Source organism: Felis catus, chromosome C2 (genome assembly GCF_018350175.1).
Source record: "Felis catus isolate Fca126 chromosome C2, F.catus_Fca126_mat1.0, whole genome shotgun sequence".
NCBI classification, from domain to species: domain Eukaryota; kingdom Metazoa; phylum Chordata; class Mammalia; order Carnivora; family Felidae; genus Felis; species Felis catus.
The window spans coordinates 42,643,770-42,663,660 of record NC_058376.1 but is presented as its reverse complement, the minus strand read 5'-3'; the positions used below and the strand labels follow the sequence as shown (position 1 = coordinate 42,663,660).

The 19,891-nt window shown below is 37.9% G+C and overlaps 1 protein-coding gene across 1 annotated transcript in view; it reads right to left on the bottom strand.

Annotated features, from left to right (window-relative positions):
• Positions 1-8,512: 8,512 nt before the first annotated feature.
• Positions 8,513-19,891, bottom strand: part of NSUN3 (NOP2/Sun RNA methyltransferase 3) — a 61,834-nt gene continuing 50,455 nt past the window's right edge. The window contains exon 6 of the mRNA XM_003991552.5: positions 8,513-10,367. Within this exon, the coding sequence (XP_003991601.1) occupies positions 10,097-10,367 (271 nt within the window). The 3' untranslated portion in view covers positions 8,513-10,096. The remainder of the gene's footprint in view (positions 10,368-19,891) is intronic.

Here is a 19,891-nt window from a genome sequence, read left to right as displayed (position 1 = left end):
TCTTAGTATATATGTCCTGTATTCATGAAAAGTTGGAGACAGAATGGCATCACAGAACGCCACAAAAACAAAGGTTTTACTTTCGTACAAATAGAGAAAATTACTGAAAGAATTGAGAAATTAAGTGATGCATGACAGCCAAGACAGTCTGAAATCTAAAGCCCTATACCTTACCAGTTAATAGCATGCTCAGTTTTCAAGTGGCAACAGTTTCAATAGAACAGTGTCATCTGTGATATTAACTAATGCTATTTATTTCAACTTTACTTTTCAATTTTGAAAATATAGGGTTTTGTGGATTTGAGAGTTGTGTAAAACCATATGTATATAGATTTTTATACACCGTTCTGTTTCTTTTTAAATAAATAATAAAACACTGGAGCTTCAGAAAATGTTCTTGCTCCTTAAAAGGGGGCTCCCATATTACCAAAGTTTGAGATACATTACAGTGAAAAATATCATGCTTGGAAACAAAAAGTTGTTTTCTAAGAAAAAGAAATGGAAACAACCAGGCTTTCTGGCATATTGGCTTAAAAGAAATGTCAGTTTAGCAAAATGAATGTAATTGCCAAGAGTATGAAGTAACACAGGCATGTGCCCTCTTCAACCAGGCTCTCTCCTGTCTGCTTCTCCCTTGTCGGACACACTGCCTACTCAGACCTTACTCTTCTATTTATCAACTCTTCTTACACGTATTTTGGTTCACTATTGTCTATTTTCTTTCTTTAATATACGCGGTATTAGTAGCCCTTTACCTCAATCTGTTTCAGCTCAGAAACTTTTCAAAAGAGAAGAGAATGGATTAAATAAAATAACGAGTATGTAAATACTTAGAACAATGCCTGAAATATAGTAATGGCTCAAAACATATTTAGAGACAATCTGTTTTACTCTAAAAATTAGGCAACCAAGATTTAGAAAGTTAGAGACCTATTTAATGTTACAGATAGAGTTAAAGGCAGAAGTGGCTCCAAATCATATTTTAAAAAAAGAAAAAAGAAAAACTCTGGGGTAACTGATAAGTTTATGGAGAATAAGATTTTTCTATAGTTTCTGCAAGTGCCACTTTAATAATCTATTTTTTGACTGTCCTTGATATGCTGAAGTACAATTTCTTTTTCTATTTTAAGACATTCTCATCTGCTGTTCTGCCCTTGGATATTCCTTGTAGGTTTGAAGTATCCTCTAGAAGACAATTATGGATTTATCCATTGGCATTCCAACCTTATTATTGAGCCTATTTCATTTTAAAATTTTCCCACACTGTATGCATGCCTAAGCATGCTCATAATACAGTGGGTTCTCTATTTAATTTACATCTCTCAGTCCAATGCACAAGCTTTTGAAAATGATTTGACTATTTTTCCAATTCATTATGGAAAACTTAAGTATTGCAGCCTAAAATATGCCTGTATTGTTTTCATGTAAGAGTGTAAGAACAACAAGACTATATTCTTAAAAATCTAGATCAACTTTGAAAAAAATAACAAGTCCTCTAGTAGAACTTCAGCTAATTCTAGAGTGGAAGTGCTGGCAAGTTATTTAAGGATATCCCAACCAATAAGCTGGGACACTTCATACATTGTGATGTTAGGTTTCCTCAACCTGAGTATTCAAATTTTGATGAAGTTGAAGAGGATGTAATTGTGTGTCTGTGTGTGTGAAAGAGAGTGACAGTGAGAAAGATACAGATCTCAAAGCAAGAGGACCTAGCATGAAATGCTAAGGGCTCAGGTTTCATCCTGTAGGCAACAGGGAGACACTGAAGAATTTTAAACAGGGTAATGACATGATGGGATTTTGTTGTCGGAAGAGAACTTCAGCAGCAAAGAAGAGTGGACTGTGTTCCCACCAACAGTGCAAGAGGGTTCCCGTTTCTCCACATCCTCTCCAGCATCTATAGTCTCCTGATTTGTTCATTTTAGCCACTCTGACTGGCGTGAGGTGATACCTGAGTGTGGTTTTGATTTGTATTTCCCTGATAAGGAGCGTTGAACATCTTTTCATGTGCCTGTTGGCCATCCGGATGTCTTCTTCAGAGAAGTGTCTATTCATGTTTTCTGCCCATTTCTTCACTGGGTTATTTGTTTTTCAGGTGTGGAGTTTGGTGAGCTCTTTATAGATTTTGGATACTAGCCCTTTGTCCGATATGTCATTTGCAAATATCTTTTCCCATTCCGTTGGTTGCCTTTTAGTTTTGTTGTTTCCTTTGCTGTGCAGAAGCTTTTTATCTTCATGAGGTCCCAATAGCTCCTTTTTCCTTTTAATTCCCTTGCCTTTGGGGATGTGTCAAGTAAGAAATTGCTGCGGCTGAGGTCAGAGAGGTTTTTTTCCTGTTTTCTCCTCTAGGGTTTTGATGGTTTCCTGTCTCACGTTCAGGTCCTTTATCCATTTTGAGTTTGTTTTTGTGAATGGTGTGAGAAAGTGGTGTAGTTTCATCTTTCTGCATGTTGCTGTCCAGTTCTCCCAGCACCATTTGTAAACTGGTGCAGCCGCTCTGGAAAACACAGTGGAGGTTCCTCAAAAAATTAAAAATAGATCTACCCTGGGACCCAGCAATAGCACTGCTAGGAATTTACCCAAGGGATACAGGAGTGCTGATGCATAGGGACACTTGTACCCCAATGTTTATAGCAGCACTTTCAACAACAGCCAAATTATGGAAAGAGCCTAAGTGTCCATCAACTGATGAATGGATAAAGAAATTGTGGTGTATATACACAATGGAGTACTACGTGGCAATGAGAAAGAATGAAATATGGCCTTTTGTAGCAACATGGATAGAAATGAAGACTGTTATGCTAAGTGAAATAAGTCATACAGAAAAAGGCAGATACCATATGTTTTCACTCTTATTTGGATCCCGAGAAACTTAACAGAAGTCCATGGGGTAGGGGAAGAAAAAAAAAAAAAAAAGAGGTTAGAGAGGGAGAGAGCCAAAGCATAAGAGACTCTTAAAAACTAAGAACAAACTGAGGGTTGATGGGAGGTGGGAGGGAGGGGAGGATGGGTGATGGGTATTGAGGAGGGCACCTTTTGGGATGAGCACTGGGTGTTGTATGGAAACCAATTTGACAATAAATTTCATATTTAAAAAAATAAAAAATAAAAAAAGAATTCGAAAAATATATATTAAAAAAAAAGAGTGGATTGTGAAGTGTAAGGCAGGAGGTAGGAAAAAATTCAATAGCTCAGGTGGGCTTAACTAAGGCAACACCAATGGTATTAAGACAAAACAATAAAAAAAGGTAAAACTTGGTTATTATCTAGAGGTAAGAGTGAACAAAAAAAGGAAAGAGAAAAACTGAACACGACTCCCAGGTTTCCAGCTTGAGAAGCCAGATGGATGGAGGTGCTTCTAAATAAAATGAGAAGTATGCATAGAGAAAGATTAAGGACATTCACTCAGATGGCCACAATTTTCTCAAGAAACTAGGAGGCAGGAGTATCTTCTGAGGGAGAAGAAGAGAGTGTTTATCTAGAAAAATTGTAGACAATAGTGGAAGTTCAGGAAAGTCACTAATGGGAAGGGAAAAGGAAGCTGGCTCAAGAATAGCCAAAGTTATTGAGCAGTGTAAAAGTCTTAGGGGAGGCAGGTGAACATGAATCTGTAATGAAATTAATCTGCACAGTTGTGTGAATATGCAATGAGATCAATCTGCACCACTATATGGTTTTCTTTTTTCCCAAATAATGCTCGGCCATCTAGGTATGACAGAGGCAGATTCAGGGACTACTGGACTAATCCAGAGTTGCAATTTGAAATATCAGAGGCAGTTGAATCCAAAAGTAAGGGGAGATAAAAGCACTGTTCGAAAAAATTTTTAAGGCATCAATCTTAGTGTTTAGTATGATAGACAAGGAAAGGAGAACAAAAGAGGAATGAATAGTCTTAAGGGAATGAAGCTTTAAAAACTACAGGTGTCAAGGAAACTGGATTATAGGTGTTCTTTTAGTGTTTATTTATTTCTTCAGAGAGATAGAGGGACAGAGTCCCAGCAGGGGAAGGACAGAAAGAGAGGGGGACACAGAATCTGAAGCAGGCTCCAGGCTCTGAGCTGTCAGCACAGAGCCTGACATGGGACCTGAACCCATGCACCATGAGATCATGACCTGAGCCTAAGTTGGACGCTTAACCGACTGAGTCCCTCAGGCACCCCAGAAATTGAATTATAGTCTTAATGAGAATAAGAGAGTAAAAAAGTTGGAAGGACAGGGGGTACTGAGATTAAATTTTCCTAACTACAGAAATTCTAGATCTGTGCTGTCAAGTATGGTTAGCCAAGAGCCACAGTGGCTACTTATATTTAAAATAATTAAAAAATAGATTATGTTCCTCTGAAGGAAGATACCATACGTTTTCACTCTTATGTGGATCCTGAGAAACTTAACAGAAGACCATGGGGGAGGGAAAGGGGGAAATAAAAGTTAGAGAGGGAAGGAGGCAAACCATAAGAGACTCTTAAAAACTGAGAATAAACTGAGGGTTGATGAGGGGTGGGGAGGAGGGGAAAGTGGGTGATGGGCATTGAGGAGGGCACCTATTGGGATGAGCACTGGATATTGTATGGAAACCAATTTGACAATAAATTTCATATTAAAAAAAATTATGTTCCTCTGTCACATTAGTTACATTTCAAGTGCTCAGTAGCCATGCACGGCTACCATACTGTCCATATTGCACAGGTCAGGAAAAATACTGCCATCATATAGAAAGCTCCATTGGAGAGTGTGTCCCTAGATAATACCAAGTTTTAGAAAATGCCCAAGAGTGTGAGCCTCTGAAGACAATGAAGACAAAAGGCATTGAGAGAGAGGCAGTAAAGGAGCCAGAAAGGCAGGATATTGGATGGGCTTTCCATAAAGGTGTTGAATTCAGCCTTTGTCAGGAGTTCCAATGGAGAAGATATGAGCCAAACACTAAAGTCCTCAGTGAATGCAGAGTGTTAGCAGGTAGATGAACACAAAACCTTTGTATGGAGTTGCAATGTGCTTCCTAATGACAGTATATCCTAAAACCCTTTAGGCCTAGTGTAGTGTCCTTTATTTGTGAAACACACTTGACTGACTCAATCTAGACCCTATCCCAGAGTGATATTCCAGATCCTACTTAAACCTCTCCTGAACCATTCTCCTCGTTCAAAAATCACCTCTTCTGAAACTCCATCAACTTACTTTGGCCAACTCAACACTGTGGGGTGGAAAAGAAACCTGTTAACCCTATATAGTCAGGTTAACTAGGTAGTTGAAAATAATGTGCCTATGGGTAGAGCTCTAGTTTCATATAAAACATTTAACAGAGATTAGCTATAGAATATAGACAAAAGCAATCCTTCTTAATTGAAGAGCACAGGTAGTTTGTGTATGTCTATTCTGCTTATTAAACACATTTGTTATAATTTAGGACTTACACTGAGGTTTTTTATAATTGAGTCAAGAGGCATATCTATCTCTCTTGGGATAATGTGTAGAAATGTATGGGGCGCCTGGGTGGCTCAGCCGATTAAGCGGCCGACTTCGGCTCAGGTCATGATCTCGCGGTCCGTGAGTTTGAGCCCCGCGTCAGGCTCTGTGCTGATAGCTCAGAGCCTGGAGCCTGTTCCAGATTCTGTGTCTCCCTCTCTCTGACCCTCCCCCGTTCATGCTCTGTCTCTGTCTCAAAAATAAATAAACGTTAAAAAAAAAATTAAGAAATGTGGTACAGCTAGTTGGCTATTCATGGCTATATCATACCGAACGATTTCCAGTAGCATCAGAGGTAAATGCCACCACCATGTTCTCTTTTTTCTTACAAGTTGGCAGTTATGGGGGCGCCTGGGTGGCTCAGTCAGTTGGGCATCTGACTCTTGATTTAGGCTCAGATCGTGATCTCACAGTTTGTGGGATCAAGCTCCACATTGGGTTCTGCACTGTGGGGAGGCTGCTTGGCTCTCTCGCCTCTCACTCTGCCTCTCCCCTGCTTGCATGTGTGTTCTCGCTCTCTCTTAAAATAAGTAAACTTAAAAAAAAGAAAAACAGTTGGCAGTTATGAGCTATAAGTCCACAGTAATCCATGCCTACTCACACCAGTTCATGAGTCAGCACTGGTTCCTTAGTCTTCTCATTTCTCTATCCCTCACCCCCATGATTAATGTAACAGTGGGAGAAAAATACTTACTGTTTTGGAAAGGCTATTACACCTTGTTTGGATTAGTAACTATTAGTCTTTCTCTAACTTAATAATTGTAAGTTGAAATAAGTTCAGTCCCCCTTTTCTATCACCAACATTAATCTCTCTTACTTCGTCCATTCATGTTAACACCTGCAATTTTACTCCTACTTGTTTTTAAGAACTAGAAAGAAGCTGGGTCCTGCTTATTTTTCACTAGGCTATACGGTTTTAGTCTCTGTTGATTCTCCTAGGTTGTACAGTTATTTGTGTGTAATAGGCTCTTCCATAGCAATATGCAGCAGAAAATTCCTTTTGACAAGCCATAGCAAGCTTAATTGAGTCATGACGTACGCCATCAAATAGCTTCCAGGGAGGCAAAAAGCCCTTTTTCTAAGGTAGCATATGACTTCACCGAGTTTCAACATGACTATATGATCTCACATAACTAAGGAAATTACTTTTTTTCATTTGTGAAGTTACAGGAATGTATGGAGTTAACATTTGATTGAGCTAATTAAATTTTAAAGAGCTCTCTGGTCTACCAGGCTTTCTTCCTCCTTAGACTCAGAGAAACCTATTTTTAAAAAATCTTAGCATTAAATTACAGGTCAATTTTTTAAAGTTGGTTTGGTTTTTTGTTTTTACTCTATTGTTTAATCAGCCCCTAATGAGAATCTCAAATCAATTCTTGTTAAATTTTCATCTTATTTTAAATGTCACACAGTAAGTAATATTAATAGAAACTATTCTGTTAAGATAGCGTTTCTGATTCTCTCCCATTGACTTTGCAGCCTGAAGCCAATCCAAATTCTGACACTACTTGTAATGTTTTCAGGATAGATGCTGTTAGGGCTTTCAGCACAACTGGTAGGATATCAGCAGACATTAGTTAACTTGTGTACCTTCATCTGAATATCCTTCAGATACCCATGGGATCTGGGTGATATTATAGCTCCAATGTCAGCCTGAAAAGTAACATCAGTAATGGGTACCATCCTTACTTCCTCCCCACTGCAGCAATAAGGCAAGGAAGGGAGATTGTAAACCACTGGTTTGAACCATATAAATGGGTTGTGCTATCTGTTATATTTGTCCCCAAAGCCAAATTTACCTAGCACATAATATAAGTAGTCCCATTCAATTGCATCAAAGGACTTCTTTGCATCTAATAAAACTGTTGCTATTGGTTCCAATTTTCTCTTTGTATTCCAGGAGAGTTGCATTAGCCTATGCAGATCATCTGATGCTTATCTTCTAGGTATAAAGCTTTCTTGAATAGGGCCTATTAGATTTGTGATTACTTTATTTAGTCATGTAGCAAGTGTTCTGGTACCTATTATGTTACACCTACTCACATTGTAGGAAAGGATATTTTTTACAATACTGCTAAGGGGGTAACATGCAATCTTGAATATGAGGCTATATGGATACATATAATAGGATAAAGGACTGTATGCCGCCTTGATTTCAAACCATAGATAATATCCAATGCTTTAAAAATTCAGTATAAACCATTTAAATGCATTACATTTATTCACAGTCTATTTCTGAAACTAGTGGCTATTCAGTGTGCTGAAGGCAGAGAGAAGTTAATGTGTTGGTAAGCAACCTAAATTTTTATAAAGCTATTTTGAAAGTAACTCAATGCCACAGAAAGTAATATCAATTACTCCTTGCTTTTCAATTGACATTGCAGGGCTGCTCCAAATTTCTATTCTTCAGTTCAGCATCTGCAAAGAAAAGGAAGGCACAGAGCACCTCCATGGGAGATTTCTGGGTATGACAATCAGAAGTATTTTAGAACACACCCTGAAAGACTCTAGTTTTTTTCCAAGTACTGATGAACCTTTGATGCTCTGTGACTAAAGAATTGCATACAAGTGAAAAACTAAGTGATGGAGAGTAAGGGAGGGCCAGCTGATAAATTTGGGGGTTCCTATAACCTATGTCTTGTGAGACAGCATAGTGTAGGGAGAAGGGCCTGGGCCTTTGGATCTAGTTTTCACCTTGGCTCCATTCTTTACTTACTAGAATAGTACAAACGGCACTGAGCTAGGGTTTTCTCATTCACATAAGGCAGTTACAATACTCACTCCTCAAGTTGTTTTGAAGATCAAAAAAGATAACATGTATATAGAGAACTTAATAATATTTGATGCTCCACAAATGCCAGCTGCTTCATTATAATTAATGTTAATAATAACATAAGTTATACACACACACACACACACACACACACACACACACCTACCTCTATTTGCATTTTTCAGTAATCACAGGAAGGTCAAATCCAATGGCACACTGAGTATTCAGATTAGGCTTCATGGCAGCATAATGGAAAAATAATGACATTCAACAAAATGCACTGTGAAAATTTACTTTGTGATTAACCTACACAGAATAAATGCACTTTTAAATCTATAATAACTGAAGACAGGGTTTCAAACTGAAAAAAAAACAAAACAAGCACAAACTTAAATAAATAAATAATAAGTTTTCCATTATCATTAATTTTCTGTATTAATCCAGTATATTTCATCGAGTCTAAGAGATCTGGTTTTTCATTCCCAGCTATAGGAAACTCGTTATATATGCTTGCAAATTAAAAAAAACAAAAACAAAAACAAAGAAACATACAAAAAAAAAAACCAGTTAATGAGCAGTCTGTAGTTTAAATGCATAGAATATAGTAAACAAATTCAAAAAGATTCAGCTTCAACAGAATTTTCTATTTCTATAGTCAGTTTATTTTTTTAAGTTAATTTCCAAATAGATATTCTCTTTTGAAGTATGCTGCAGAATTTTTCTTAATAGTTGGAAAAGTACATTTGGACTCTAAGTGAAGTAATTTCTAGAGAAAACACATGATCCAAACCTGAAGCTAAAACCCTAAGTTCATATACAGAAATGTACACAAGATTCCCAGATATATGTAAACAGAAAGAGTCACTCAGTAAATGGTATTGGGCTCTGGTAATAGTATAATCCACTCTCATTAGGCATCTCCTTCTTGTGCATTAATATGTGACATCATACTCTCATATAACATTTCATAGCAGAGTGAAATAAAAAGCCCCTCCAGATTGCAACGGTAAGATAATCAGATTCTGTAGTGCTCATTATGACTGCAATTATGTAACAAAACTCTCCAAATATAGTTCAGTTATTGTAGTTATTAATCATTCTGGTTTTGTTTCAAGTACTTGCTTTATAGCCTGCTGGATAGACTCCATTATTCTACAACCTGAATGTCGAAAGTCAAACTTGCGCATGTGAATCTGCTGTTCTAACAGCCTTTCAACATAATTTACCCTTTCAATTTGTATTTGTGAATACAAAAAAAAGTGGAGAAATAAAGCTGGTGTCAATAGAGTCACTGACCTTTGCAGTAAACAGAAGATAGTCCTTAGCAGAAAACAACGTGGCAAATAAGAAACCTATTTTCTAGAACTAGAAATAGTGCTGCTTAAGAAGTTAGTCTCAGAATTCTAATCAGTTCTTACAGAAAAAGGATAGGGGGTGGGACTTCTAAAGAATCTGTATATTTGATAAGGAGAAAAATTATGAAAGGGCCAGGACATGTGCATTTTTAAAGGTTCAAAGCACCAACATCATGGATAGAATGTATTCCTAAACACATTATGCATAGAACCATGTATTCTGACTAATTTAACTACAAAATGCCAACTAAAAGACAGGAGATGTATTATACAGAACAAACACCATCTGCAACACCTTAAACCAGTGCTATAGATGTATTTTCAGGAAAAAAATACACCTGGAAAATTCTCAAGCCTAAATTCTGAGATGCCAAGTATTAACTAAATAGGATTCCAAACAGACCCAGGGAAAATGACTCCATAATTATTTAAATGTTAAAACAGAAAGAGCTCAGGAAAACAAAATAACACATTGACATGGTTTACAAAATGCAAGTCACCAATTTCACGTAGTCCATGATTTTTTCAATTTGGCCACATACATTGGGCCCCAGGCTTTGCCCTTATCTGGTATCACCAAGAGTCCACATTCCTGGCCAGTGGGAGCAAATGTGAAGTCTTGGGAGCAAGTCCTTGCCATTTCCTTAATGTCCACGGGCATGATGTTACTGTAGGAGTTTAAAATTTCACTGATGACATCTTGATTTTCTGCCTTGGAAAGTGTGCATGTAGAGTACACAAGTAACCCTCCAGGGCGTAAGGCCTTAATTGCAGACCTGTGTGTCATCAGGAAAATGGAGAAGTTTGGTTAGATTCATTAAAAGAAACAGATGAAGTCACAGGTCAAGGAAGCTTATATACTTGAAACTACCCTTACTCTGATTCAGGCTGCAAGAACTTTGGATATTTTCTAGCCTTACAACTATTTCTTTCTAATGTATCCCTGGATGACTTGAGAAAAATGATAATCAGGTTAATCAACATGGGAAAAACAGGCAGTGTGTTTGACAGGTTCCTTGCTTTGTTTTTTCTTTTTCTTTTTTTTTTTAAGAATAGGAAGATGGGTGGGGCACCTGGGTGGCTCAGTGGGTTAAGCATCTGACTTCAGCTCAGGTCATGATCTCATGGTTTGTAAGTTTGAACCCCACATCGGGCTCTGTGAAGACAGCTCAGAGCTGTTAATGTAATGGGTTTGTCTTTGAATATACTGAGTGGTACTAATAGGTAGGTGGGAAGAAAACATCTGAACTTCAGGAAAGGAGTTAAGGTTCAGTGATAGCTGAAGTCATAGTAGTAAATAGGATTTCCCAGGAAAAGAGAAGAAAATAAGTGGTCTGGGGTGCCTAAGTAGCTCAGTTAAGCGTCTGACTCTTGATTTTGGCTCAGGCCATGATCTCACGGTTCAGGAGTTCGAGCCCCATATCAGGCTCTACACTGATGGTGTGGAGCCTGCTTGGGATTCTCTCTCTCTCCCTATCTGCCCCTCCCTGGCTCGCTCGCTCTCTCTCTCTCTCTCTCTCTCTCAAAATAAACAGACTTAAAAAAAAAAGAAAGAAAGAAAATAAGTAAACTAAAGACAGACACTAAGAGAATACCTACATTTAAAGGGAAGCAAAACTTAGAAAGGAAATAAAGGCAGCTTCACCAAATGAATATGTAGCTTTGAGAAAAGATGGAAAGGAAGGTGGTTTTTGTTTGTTTTTTATTTCTTCTAGGGGAAGACTTAAACATAATTGTAAATGCAGATCCAGGAGAACAGTCCCAGGACTTCACACTGTAAATGAAAAAGTTATTAGCTTCAGAAAAGAGGGGTTACAGCTCTTCATCTGAAACAATGTGGGAGCATGAACAGGGAACTAGGATGTTGGAAGGTAAACAAAAGTTCATGACACAAAGCCTTGATAATAAGAGGGGAGTGGGAAGTAAGGTAATCTCCTGAGAGAAAACTAGAAAGTCTTAGTTCTGCTGCTGTGGTGATAACCTCTGAGCAATTACTACTCAAGATTTTTTTTTTTTTTTTAAGAAATCCATGTTCCAGAATCTGTACCAGATTTAAGTGTACAGACAGCCCCATGTCTCACATCTGTATTTAAAAAACTAGAGCACAGGCCAATAAATGAGGTTACCCACATGATCAAAACTAGTTCAAATTCTATTCCCTATTTTCAATTATTAAAGGATTGAAGAATTCTAATTCAAAACAAAGAAACTGATGACAAGGTTTTCTTTCCTCAAACCTCCTAGACACACTTAAACAGTAAGGTAAAAAATATATACATATGTATATTTTTAAGTACAGACTCAATAAAATAAATAGGACAGAATTACTAACAAAAGATTTCAACACATTTCTGAAAGATGATATGCATACAGGGGAGTGGCAGCAGTTCACCAGAGTGGAGAGAGCCTCTCATGGTGAGGACAGCAGCCACAGAGGGCATAATTTGACCTGTTGAACTACAGAAGAGTTTGGGACCAGGAAATACCAGAGGTAATGTGATGGGAGTAAAAAGTGAAAACAAAGATACTGATTCAAAGCATATGTAAGAAACCATGGAGGGGCACGTGGGTGGCTCAGTTGGTTAAGCATCTGACACTTGATCTTTGCTCCGGTCATGATTCTCTCTGTCTCTGCTCCTCGCCAGCGCACGTGCGCTCTCTCTCCCTCTCTCTCAAAATGAATAAGAAAACTTAAAAAATTACATCACCATTAAAAAAAGAAAAAAAGAGAAAGAAACCATACTCCCATACTTAGCAAGTCAGGAAGCCAAGAAAAAGTTGCAAAGTTTTGTCTAAGGAAGTTGAATAAATTGTTTCGGGAGACTTAAGACAGTCACTGTAAGTGTTTGTCCCCGAAACCAAAGACCTCTACATTCTACCTTGAGGAGAACCTCCAGGGTAACTGCCAACTTCTCATAAAGTCACATCACGAGGCAAAAAATTCCACCCCTATAATAAACTTCCTAGTACTTTATTGTCCCATTAAATAAAAAAGTACAACCTGCCAGATAATTTCAGTTGAAAAATGCTTAAGCAATGTGTAAGAGCAAGAACAAAATAAACAAATGAACAACAACAACAAAATGGCCTAGGAAAAAAACAGAAAATTCAGAAAACGAGACATAATAAGACCTAATAAATGCAGAAAGATCAGTAAAGATACAGCACCCACAGAACAGTAACACAATGCCATGGAACAGGACCAAGGAAAAGGCTCATAGGTATTAAATATATGTTCATCATGATAAAGAATATTTTGTAGAAGTGTTTGGAAGTTAAGGTTGAAGAAATCTTCTAAAAAAGTAGAACAGATTGACTGAAAATGAGACAAGTAAGGTCAAGCAGATCCAAATTTCAATTAACAGGAATACCAGAAAGGTAATACAGAGAACGGGTAGTGAGGGACATTAAATCAATGAAATAATAAGAGTAATTTCCAGGGATAAAAGGAGTGTTCATCAGTAGGCTAGAAAGAACTCATCAGTAGGCTAGAATTATTATTTATTGAGCATCTATTATGTTGTGCTTTGTTCTAGAAGTTAGGTATATATTAAAATAGAACAACAACAACTGCAACAACAATACCCTTTGCTTTCATGAAGCTAACATTCTAGCTGGGGGAGATAGAATATTAAAAAAATAATATCAATAGTAAGTCTGTCATGAGCTAAACTGTGTCCCCCCACCAAAATTCATTTGAAGTCCTAACCGCCAGTACCTCAGAATCTTACTGTATTTGGAGATTGGGTCTTTGAAGAGGTAATTAATTTAAAATGAGATCTTTAGGGTGGGCCCTACTCCAATGTAACTGGTGTCCTTATAAGAAGAGGAAATTTGGACACAGAGTTACAGAGAGAAGACCACGTGAAGATGCAAGGAAAAGACAGATAATCTACGAGCCAACCAGAAAGGATTCAGAAGAAACCAACCCTGGGGACCCTGATCTCAGACTTCTATCCTCCAGAACCATGAGAAAATAAACTTCTGTTGTTTAAGCCACACAGTCTACGGTACTTTATAGTAGTCCTAGAAAACTAATACAAAGTATATACTCACCAAAAAATAACTTGTGTGTGTGTAAACAAATACATATATACACACACACATACATATAAACCATAAACCTAAACCATATATATGTATGTATATGTGTATATGTATATATATACACACACACATTTTCTCTCTCTGTATATGTGTATGTACATATATATGTATATATTTATATACACACACAAGATATACAGTAAAACCTTGATTGCAAGTAACTTGTTCTGCGGGTTTTCCATGAGACAAGCAAACATTTCTAATAAATTTTAACTTGATAAATGAACAATGTTTTGCAATACAAGTAGTACAGGATGCTGAATGTCACATGATCACAACTGAGCCAACGGTTCTCGAAATTCGCTTTGACATACAAGTGTTTTGGATTACAAGCATGTTTCCAGAAAGAATTATGCCTATAAACCAAGGTTTTACTGTATATGGGTGTATGTGTGTTTGTGAATTTTTTCCTCAAAACAGTGACTGCATGTCTAACAACTTAACTCAGTTCTGACACTATTCACCTGGAGTTAGCGTCAGATCCCACAGGTTAAGGGCTAAGCCCTACAAGGGTGCCCTTCAGATGACAACCGGAAATCCAGGCCACTTCTGACTAACCTGCCATATGTTAAACATTCCCACAACCCCTGTCCAACAATTTGGTGGAATGGCTCACAGAACTCAGGAAAGGAGTTTACTTACTAGATTACTGTTTTATTACAAAAAGATACAATTCAGTAACAGCCAGATGGTAGAGTTGCAGAGATGGAAGAGTATGAGTTTTAAAAGGGGTGCAGATTTACTGTGGGCTTTCCAGGCATGCCACCCTCCCAGCACCTCTTCCTCACCAACCTGGAAGCCCTCCAAATCCCTTCAGTGTTTTTTATGGAGACTTCAATAAGGAGGTGTAATTGATTGAAACATTAGCCGCTGGTGATTTTACCCAATCTCTCTGGCAGGGGAGGCAGATGGGAGGGAAGCTGAAAGTTCCAACCCTCTAAACACACGGGTGGTTCCCAGAAAGTCCTTAGAAACTTTCCAAAAGCCACCTCATTAACATAAACCAAGGTGTGGTTGACAAAAGTTTATCAATAACAAAAGTTCCTTTCATCTTTACAAAATGCAAACATTATAACAATAGATGTTCCTATCCCTCTACCATTGAGGAACTTTCAAAAGTTTTAGAAGCTCTGGCCAGGATCCAGGAACAAAGACCAAATATATTTTCACAGTATCACAGTTTGCCTATTTTTTTTTAACGTTTATTTTTGAAGGGGAGAGAGACAGAGCATGAGTGGGGGAGGGGCAGAGAGAGAGGGAGACACAGAATCCGAAGCGGGCTCCAGGCTCCAGGCTGTCTGCACAGAGTCTGATGCGGGCCTCAAACTCACCAACTGTGAGATCATGACCTGAGCCGAAGTCAGACGCTCAACCGACTGAGCCACCCAGGAGCCCCTATTTTTTTTTTTTTTAATCTAGCAATAGGTTCTATGTAGAAAATTCAAACAGGATAAGAGGGTTAGAAGAGTTTGGATGGAGGAGACGATTGCAATTTTAAATGGGGTAGTTGGAACAGGATGACATTCAGGAAGTGACATTTGAACAAAGATCTGAGGAGGTAAGGAAGTGGCCATGCAAATATCTGAGGGAAGAGCATTCCACACAAAAGGAATAGCCAGTGCAAAGACCCTATAGCATACTTGAGGAAAGAGGAAAGAGGGGCTAGAGTGGCTAAAGCAAGGTGGGCAAGGGGGTGGCAGGACGAGATGAGATCAGAAAGCCAAGAGGGGAGGGGTGCAGAAGGTCTTAGATTACTGTAAAAGCTTCAGTCTTATAATGAACAAAAAAAAAAAATCCATACTTAGATGCATTAATGTTAAACTTTAGAATTTCAAGAACAAAAGATGCTAAATGCCTCCAGAAAGAAAAATGGGTCACCAATAAGGGTTCATGAAACTGACTGGCATCAATGGTGTCGCTCACCCCAAACCCTGGAAAAAAAGCAATTTAAAGTGGATGCTACTTACTGCCAAACTGTCAAATAAATATAGAGGAGAAATACAGAAACTTTTCAGATATCTGATGACTCAAAAATTTTACCTCTAGCAAAATGAGGAGCTCAATCAAGAAAGAGGAGAAATGGGCGCCCCTGGATGGCTCAGTCGGTTGAGCGTTCGACTTCGGCTCAGATCATGATCTCACGGTTTGTGAGTTCGAGCCCCGTGTCAGGCTCTATGCTGACAGCCTGGAGCCCACTTCATATACTGTGTCTCCCTCTCTCTCTGTCCCTCTCCTACTCTCACTCTGTCTCTCTCTCAAAAATAAACAAACATTAAAAAAAATACTTTAAAAAAAAGGGGGAGAAATGTACTGAAAATAGTAAATGTAACACAGAAAAGCAGTGAGGGGAGTGAAGCCCAGAATGATGACTACTCAGGAGCCCTAGAGGTAACTACTCCAGGCTAGAATGACAGGGAGATCATTAGAGGGAAGTGAGAAGGGATGAAGAGATGAAATGACTGAAAACTAAGAAAACCTTGAAGATCTGGTATATGCAACTAGACTGGGGCTGGGGGGAGGGAGGAAAAGAAGAGAGAGAGAGATTTTCCCATCAAACTGGACTGTAGGAAAATTTTCCTTTCAGTGGCACTTGATCATTACACTGAAGCAATAGAAAAGAAAATTTAATTCCAAAGTATCTGTCCATTGTGCAATGAACAATATTTACAGAATTAACATACACTGATTATGGGTCTTCAATGTTCAGAATCATTGCATAGACTGATCTTAGTAATGCTTCAGAACAGATTTTTACGTCCCTGAAAGAATACTGTCCAACCCAAACATAAAGCTACAGACATTGGGAAGAAGGGAGGGAGAAATGGAAGGCAGAATGGGAGTACAAATATTCTTGTAACACAAAGAGAGAAACCAGGAGATAGTGGCCTGATTACTGCAAAAAAGAATAAAGCTTGAAGTATGCCAGAGACACATTCCAATACTAACAGAACAAGAAGCATAAGTATAAGCATGCAGTGTACTAAGTTTCTGGGCTGAACGAAGAAGAAATGAGAACAGGGTAAGAACTCAGGGTGTAGAGTGTGGTGTGAAGAGGTAAGGGTGGCGTAAGTGAGACAAACCTGAGCAAGAAGTCAGTAGTCAACATCCAAGGCTGTTAGGTTAAGAAATGACAGCTAAACGTACTAGTCAGAGGTTTGGGAGTTATGTACAGAATAAGTAAAGAACAGAAATAATTAGAAGTGTTGCCTATGAGGAATAAGACTAGGGAAAGAGGGAGGAGGGGTAGGAGTAAATTTCCTTTAAGTAAAAGCTCATTTTTATTTTCAATTTTTACCCATATGTGTATTTCTATGATAATACAAATTAAAGGAGCTATGACAGTAGGATAAATATCAAAAATGTTCCTACAGATGTCAGTTATTTTTTTTCTTTTTTTACTCTTAAGGAATTAACTCTCTAGAAAACTTATTCCCTGAGGTTCCAGATAACTAAAATTTTATGGTATTCAGAATTTCTAAGCTCTTCATGTATTCGTTTACTGATTAAAAAATATTTCGGGAATTTCTTACCACTGAAAGCCTATTTAACCTTCAGTGTTTGTTGGCAGTGTCTAAAAAATTTCTTATATTTACCTTTTAACTGTTCACTGTGCCCTAAATATTCCCCCCCCCCCCCGCCCACCACACACACAAAAGGCTCCTATCTAGACACCAGACATGTGAACCATTGTGTTCACATTTGTGTAGAGCCTGTAGTAGGAAGAATAATGGCCACATGGCAAAGTTGTCCATATCCTAATCCTCAGAACCTTTAAACACCTCACGTTAAGTGGCAAAAGGGTATTTGCGGATGTGATTAAATGAAGGAACTAGAGATGGGAAGATTATTTTGGATTATCTGAGTATGCCCAATGTAATCCCCCAAATCCTTAGAAATCAAAAAGAAGGCAGGAGAGTCAGAGGAAGAGTTGATAACCATAGCTAAGGCAGGAGTGACAGGATTGCTGGCCAAAGACCATAAACCAAGGAATGTGAGCTGCTTCTGGAAACTGTAAAGGTAAAGAAGCAATCCTCCACCTTAGTCTGTTTAGGCTACTGTAACGAAAATAACAGACTGGGTGGCTTAAACAATAAACATTTATTCCTCACAGTTCTGACGGTAGGAAGTCCAAGATCAAGGTACCAGCAGGTTCGGTGTCTGGTGAGGACCTGCTTTCTGGTTCACTGATGGCCCTTGTGTCCTCACATGGCAGAAGGGCTGAGGGAACTCTCTGGGGTCTCTTTTATAAGGACACAAAACCCATTCATGAGGAGTCCACCCTTATAACCTAATCACCTCCCAAAGCCCCACCACCTAAAACCATCACCTTTAGGATTAGGATTTTAACACCAATTTTGGGAGGACACAAATGTTCAGTCTACAGCACTCACCTAGAGCACCCAGAAGGAGTTGCAGCTTTGCCAGCACCTTCATTGTGAACTTAGAACCCTCAGAAGTGTAAGGTAATAAACTTGTGTTACTTTAAGCCACTAACTTTGTTGTAATTTGTTATAGCAATAAAAAATTAATACACACCTAGTGACAGGTTTTTTTTTTTTTTTTCTTTTACAGTAACCTACTAAGGTATTAGCAGACTTTTCTAAAACTGCATAAATTACAACTACACTCATTTTGGATCATTTTCTGATTATAGCAATGGGTATAAGATTTTCTTTAAAAAACTCAGATTACTGTGTAAGGGATATATACACAGTTTGAATGGAGATCTTTTAAACCCCCACTAAAAGGACTTTGTTCCTAGTTCCACAATTAGCAAAGCCAATGCCTAATCAAGTAAGTATGATTCTTTCTTATTACAATTATACAAAAGTACACAGAAGCCTCATCATCTACAAACAATATGTTCCTGGCCTAATGGAAATTTAATTAATTTCTACAATGTTGGCTAATTCTTCTTTTTTTTTTTTTTTTCCCAACATTCATAACTTATGTTTCTAAAATTAGGTTTGTATAAGTTAACTGGTCACATTAATTTCTACAGAAGGAAATTGTATGTGGCAACACAAAGGCCTTTTTACAAATTGGGTTAATCTCAACACCATAGGGCAAACTGTTAGGGATTTCTGTAAAATGGTTGTTGCTATTTTGCTGCTGATGATGGTTGTTTGTATACCATTTTTGTCCTTTTGCTTGTAGTAGTTATAGATTTCAAGAATACCATGATTTTGTATTAAAAGATCAAGGAAGGGGTGCCTGGGTGGCTCAATTGGTTAATCATCTGACTTTGGCTCAGGTCACGATCTCATGACTGGTGAGTTCGTGCCCCGTGCCGGTCTCTGTGCTGACAGCTCAGAGCCTGGAGCCTGCTTCGGATTCTGTGTCTCCTTCTCTCTCTGACCCACCCTTGCTCATGCTCTGTCTCTCTCTCTTTCAAAAATAAATAAACATTAAAAAAAAAATCAAGGAAAATAGATAATGTGAAAAAACTCACTCCCAAGGTTCAGACAGCTGGGAATTACTGTAAAGTATAAAGATATCTTTATAATGAGCATTTATCAAAACATATAATAGTTTCTTCAGTTTGACACATAAATGGCAACAGGTACTTAATTTTAGTTAAGGCTACAGTATATAACAACTGCATAATCAGATTAGTTCAATGGTTTAAAAACCAATACTTCTGGTATTGGCATCTTGATAAATTAATTTAGTATGTGTTTCACAATATACTAAGTGAAAATTAACACACTTCTAAAATATAAGTACTTAGATATGCACTACTTTGCCTACTATAGTTGTGTCTAGGATAAATCATCTGCTTCTATAATAATTCACACTTTGAAACAGTCCATAAGAACCAAGTAATTATTACTTCATCCCAATCATAAAAAGATTATATATTATTTTTTAGACAGTATGGTGGGAGAAGGGTGTGATGCTTCAAGACAGAAATGATTACAATCAGAATGGAAGAAAGATACTGCTTAGTAGATCTTAACAAGCCCAGTAAGAAATTTAAAATTCCAGAGAGAGGGAAAACACATTTAGAAGTCAGAGAGACTTGAATAATACAAGTAAACTGGCAAAGCTGTGGTCATGACCATATAAATACGTAAGTCAGGACTAGAGAAGAAAAATAAGACATGTTGGTTCTGGGGTCTGGTAGAAGGCAAAAAGGTTCTCTATGATTGTGTAAATTTCTGTCCATGAAAAGTTCTTTTTCTTTTTTTGG